The 5,100-nt window shown below is 34.7% G+C and overlaps 1 protein-coding gene across 6 annotated transcripts; it reads right to left on the reverse strand.

Annotated features, from left to right (window-relative positions):
- Positions 1 to 429: 429 nt before the first annotated feature.
- On the reverse strand, positions 430 to 4,883 carry LOC107766384 (uncharacterized). Of its 6 annotated transcripts, none has more exons than XM_075242355.1 (8): positions 4,439 to 4,849; positions 4,221 to 4,323; positions 3,656 to 3,735; positions 3,224 to 3,553; positions 2,926 to 3,002; positions 2,244 to 2,274; positions 2,097 to 2,165; positions 430 to 1,073 (listed from the first exon to the last, which is right to left on the reverse strand). In XM_075242355.1, the coding sequence occupies exons 1-8, from the start codon at positions 4,511 to 4,513 to the stop codon at positions 1,059 to 1,061; spliced, it is 780 nt and encodes a 259-aa protein (XP_075098456.1). In that variant the 5' UTR covers positions 4,514 to 4,849; the 3' UTR covers positions 430 to 1,058. The 6 variants fall into 6 exon arrangements, with proteins under 6 accessions (XP_075098456.1, XP_075098459.1, XP_075098458.1 ...); XM_075242358.1 differs by lacking the exon at positions 430 to 1,073 and adding an exon at positions 1,261 to 1,858 and having other exon boundaries at positions 3,224 to 3,570; positions 4,221 to 4,327; positions 4,439 to 4,883; XM_075242357.1 differs by lacking the exon at positions 430 to 1,073 and adding an exon at positions 1,261 to 1,858 and having other exon boundaries at positions 4,221 to 4,327; positions 4,439 to 4,861.
- Positions 4,884 to 5,100: the final 217 nt, after the last annotated feature.

Consider the following 5,100-nt stretch of genomic DNA (forward strand, 5'->3'; position numbering starts at 1 on the left):
GGAAAACAAGGACCGTTAATTAAGTTTCCTACAAGGAAGGAGAATCAAAGAATTCAAGGGCTGTCCTTAATTGCTTTTCCCCTTAGCTTGGCTTTTGGACCATATTTGGCTCCTACTTGTTTTATGAAATTAAGGGTGGCTGTGGCTCTCCTTTCATTTGATTTTTTTGGATGCCCCTGCCTCTTGGTATGCGTTGAATTATATTGAAGCGGTTGACCGTTTCTCCCTTAAAAAAAAAAAATTATAGTCTTAAGAGTTTAACTTATATACAATGATAAATTATTTTGTAATATCAAGTCACCAGAAGATATCTATATATAACCCTCCATAAAAGCTGAAATTTGTAATCTTGAAAATAAAGCATGTTAACATACTATATATATATATATATATATATATATATATATATATTAAACTCTAAAATCTAGTTAGTAGAAAAACTTCAATTAGCACAGGCAAATCAAAGATTTTAGTCCAGTGAATGCACACCATCGCATGGGCTACTTCTTTGTGACAATAAATTCGGCGTGATCCATCTCTAACTATATATACAACTTGAGTCGGAGATAGTGGGTTGAGTCGGAGAGAGTGGGTGCATCTACACTAGCTAGTTTTACTTTACATCTGCATTTGTCAATGGAGCCACTGATATTTGAATTTGGATATTGCGATTCGAAGTACGGCCTCTACTCCTCTGGATGTCTCTTTGTTATTACTCCATATTTTTTGCTCAATCAACGAGTGAGGATAGGATCTCAACCATCAGTCACGTAAGAATACAAATCACTTAACGGATGTATGTGTGTGTGTGTATATATATATATATATATATATATATATATATATATATATATATATTTATCATACTATTACCACAAGCCATTCTCAACTAAGGGCACCTTGCATGGGGGATTGGCTTCGACGAATACCAAAGAAATGCTTTGCGGTACTTCTGATAGAAGCACGCTGCAAAAATAGTCGTCCTTGTTAATAAGGAAGATGCCACAGAAGACCAAGTAACTAGAAGTATCTTCTACTATATGATTATGCTCGTTCTTTCAAGTGGCGCAAACCTGTTATAGAAATCAACAGTTCAATGTTATCATTCAATGAACAAGATTCAAGCAATGGCACAAACGTAATTGTAGTTTTCCTTCAAAAGGCGTGTTATTCAATAGAGGCTTTTATGCTCGATACGCTATTTGGCCCCAGATGTGGACTATACAGGAAAAGCTTTAAAGAAAAGTATCACAATGCATGGAAACAGCAAAAGGCAAGCATATATAAAGAACATAAAGACAGTGATGGTCCTGATGAAGAATAAATAGTACAAGTTGTTATGTTCGGCAAATACACCGAATAATTGACTGAAAAATGCTTAAGGCCTGATAATCAATTATGATCGGAGATCAATAAGAGAACTAGAACATAATGCTACTTTAGCAACCATTCGCTCTGCAATTTCTATTAGATAATTCACATTATGCTACCTCTTCACAGGTTTCATTATCGTCAAGCTGACATGCTAGAACTTTGTAAGATGCTTCGCAGGACGGATTTTGAATCACCTTGTACTCAGTTATCTTCACCCCTTCATTGGACAGAGATTTTAGAGAGAAAAAAAATAGATAATTTGTCAGGAAATTGCGCCTATAATCCTAAATGATTGTGCACTTCATCTATCCAATAGGATAACACTGTGCATTTCATGGAAATGAACCAGTGGCCATACATATGACAAAACAACATCACCAAGAGAGAAAAAGAGAATCTTCGATCGTTGAACCGAAAAGAAATTACAGAACTGGAACCTTGACCATAACATAGATTGTAGTTTGTTCCATTTGAGAAATTTCATCTGCGTCATTCAGTAGTTTTACATGTATTCAGATTTAATCCACATGAGTGTCTAGTAACTGATTAAATGAGGCAACAACTTTTTAGAAAATTTTGGCATAATACTCCTACAATAGAATTTAGGCATTACAAGTTGATACAGTAAAATGCATGAATTCTTGGAGAATTTTGAGTGCATATGAGATGTCAATCTTATTCGAGAGTTTGATATTTAATACAAGGAAAAAGGGATTGCACACCTCTAGTACAGCTTTAGCTTCATAATTAAATGACTTGCAAAGAATCTCATAATTGGACTGTAGCCCCATCTGCAGTACCAAACAAGAAGAATGTAAAGCTTAAGCAAATTGTGATGAAAACTGAATTTTTGCAGACAGTTGATCTACCTGTGAAGGTGACATGATAGATATCAGGTACCTGCAGAACATTGACGTACAAGAGTTATGGTAACAGGCCATTGGTATATTTCAGGTTAGAGATAAGCATCGGTTATCTAATAATGAGAGGAAGAGACACTGGAAGTAGATTAAGTAACAGGCCATTGGTATTTTTGACTTGTTGAGTCATCCAAAACATATATAAGCATGTCCAATACATCAGTTTGGAATAGTTAACCGTAAAATAATTTTGTCGTATATTTATATGTTCATTCCAACAAGCAAGAGTCAAAGATACAGAAATCTCCTGAAACTTCAACAATTTTTCTGTTAGCATCTTCCCCTTTAGCATGATACCCCACATCTTTTGCCAAGATATGACAAGCAATGTTCGATTAAAGAGGATATATCTTTTGGCGAATTTTACATATGGAACCACTTAATGATAAATATTGATTCCAGATGACAGTGAATTTGATTATTGGTACATGCAGTGATGCATAAAAAAAGAGGATGAATACTATAGTTTTCTATAAAAGTAAAAAAGTATGATTTACTTATACTCAAAGTGTAGCTACCTAAGGTTATTATAATTTTGTTGCTTCACATATTGATATTTCAATACCATCATCATGTAAATGGCATCTGCTAAATGGAAATAAAATACTAATCTAACATATTGATACATCACCTTAGCTTATTCCTATAAAAGTTCATTGCCGTCATGTTTGCTTTCTGAACAGTTAGCACCACGGCACTCATTTTGCTCTGCAAAGTGATAGCTTTTGTTAGCACTTGAAAATGTCCACTCTACTGCAAGACAAGTATCTCCATGAGTGAAGAAACATACTACAGAAATTTTCAGCAGTGCTGTGACTAGAATGAGGAAAGATTAGTATGTTAGCTTCTCCACCACCATAATTTTAGGAATCAAACTGAAACAACAAATATTTATAATACATGGGAATGAGGAAAGATTAGTCCATCACCTTCTGAGCAATCAGCTCAATTAGCAGCATTAAGAACTTTCCCAGCCCCTTCCCCTGAACACGGTGCTCAAGCTGTAATTCATACACATAAAGAACAGGAATTTCTTCCTCGATGGTGAAGCGATAATGTACAAAAGCCACAAGATGACCCTTATCATCTGTACCGTCTGCGTTACTCCTTCCTTTCTTTGATAATTTGAACATAATGTTGGCATCCGCATTTACGGTCTCATAGACAAATATATAACGAGCTTCAGAAGAAACCATCTGCCTGCGCTTTACTTTCTCTTCTTCAGGCCATTCTGTTCCATATGCCGGCTCCATATTCACCTGTAAAAGGCATATACCTTCAGAAAAGAGGAAATATCCCTATCATCATTGATTTGTTGTTGCAGCTAAGCTCGAATATAATAAGATAGCCAAGTTTGATACCTTGAGAAGGTTTTGAATATACTGCTTTACTGAAGAAGAGAGGTTATCTCCGCGTCCAGAGTCCAAGTACACAGACAAATCTAGTGATCAAAATCAACTATACATTACGCATACAAAAATTGAATAGAGTATAACAGTAAACAACTATAACAGACTATAATTACATAGTTTTCCTGGCCTTGATCAAGAATTATGAATTTAAAAATGCTTTATTTAATACATGAAATTCATTATTTTTCACATATTTTAATCATATTTGATGATACTATATGTATAGAGTGCAAATATAAGTTCATAAACATTCAAAAAAGTTATGTTTCTTAGATTAGTATCATGTGCAAATACATACTCACATAACCATCATTAATTGATGGAGTAAAATTTTATGTAAAAGATTGACTACATTGGTGCAATGGGAGCTCCCCCCCCCCCCCCCAACATCCACCCCCACCCCAAAAAAAAAGAAAGAAAAAAGAGAAAGCATTTAATAGGGAATTATGACATTCTCAATTCGCCAAAATAATACAGTATCAATAGATATAATTAAAATACAAAAAATGCGAACCCTTTGTGTTGTAATGGTGAAAAGATGGAAATGAAGAAAGAGGGTCTTTCTTAGAAACAGCAGCTTTGGTTATCTCTTGCACTTTCCTCTTCTTTTCCAGTATCTGCCTTCATAAAACAAAAGGAGTATGTTGAACTGTTAATAAATTGGTTTGTATTTTTTAGCTTTTCAAAAATTGAAGTGTTTGGGCAAAATGGGCAAAAGTTATTTCATGTTACCTCTTTCCTCGTCATCTTCTTGTCTCTGTAATTTTCGGCTTTCTTGCTTGACGCAACCCTCTTCTCCGCTTCCATTGCTGCCTGCAAGAGGATCCTCTGAAGCCTCTTCTTGGAAAGTTTTACACTTCGTACCCACGATTTTAGCAAGTGGTATCACTGTCTCCACCCCATAATTCTTGAAAATTCTAAATAGGCCCTTAAAGTTTGAAAGACAGTAACGTACTACTCCTTCCAGAGTTGGGAGGTTATTTGGATTGATATCGTGAGACTGCTTCCAGTTTGATCGTTGAAGAATATAAAGGTGGACAATATAGAAAGGAAAGGCAATGGCTTCACTTGGATTAATAGGTCTATCACAACTATTCTGTTCCAAAATATTGCTCAGTAAAATTCAAATTAAATGAACATTAACTAACATGTTAAAATGTATTCTTTCATCATTATTACTAATGGTTTAAATTGTTAATTTTCAATTCATCGTCTTAAAATATACTCCCTTGTTCCAATAACATTTTAAAATATATACATAATATTTTCATCTTGATAATCTCACGTCACGTGAGTTCTATAGTTCTTGGGTTTGGGATAAATCATCATTATGGCTTAGTGGCCTAGGAGGCTGATGATGGTGACAGAAGATAACTCGAAATTCTTCGCTTAAG

This window comes from Nicotiana tabacum, chromosome 21 (genome assembly GCF_000715075.1).
Source record: "Nicotiana tabacum cultivar K326 chromosome 21, ASM71507v2, whole genome shotgun sequence".
Lineage (NCBI taxonomy): Eukaryota > Viridiplantae > Streptophyta > Magnoliopsida > Solanales > Solanaceae > Nicotiana > Nicotiana tabacum.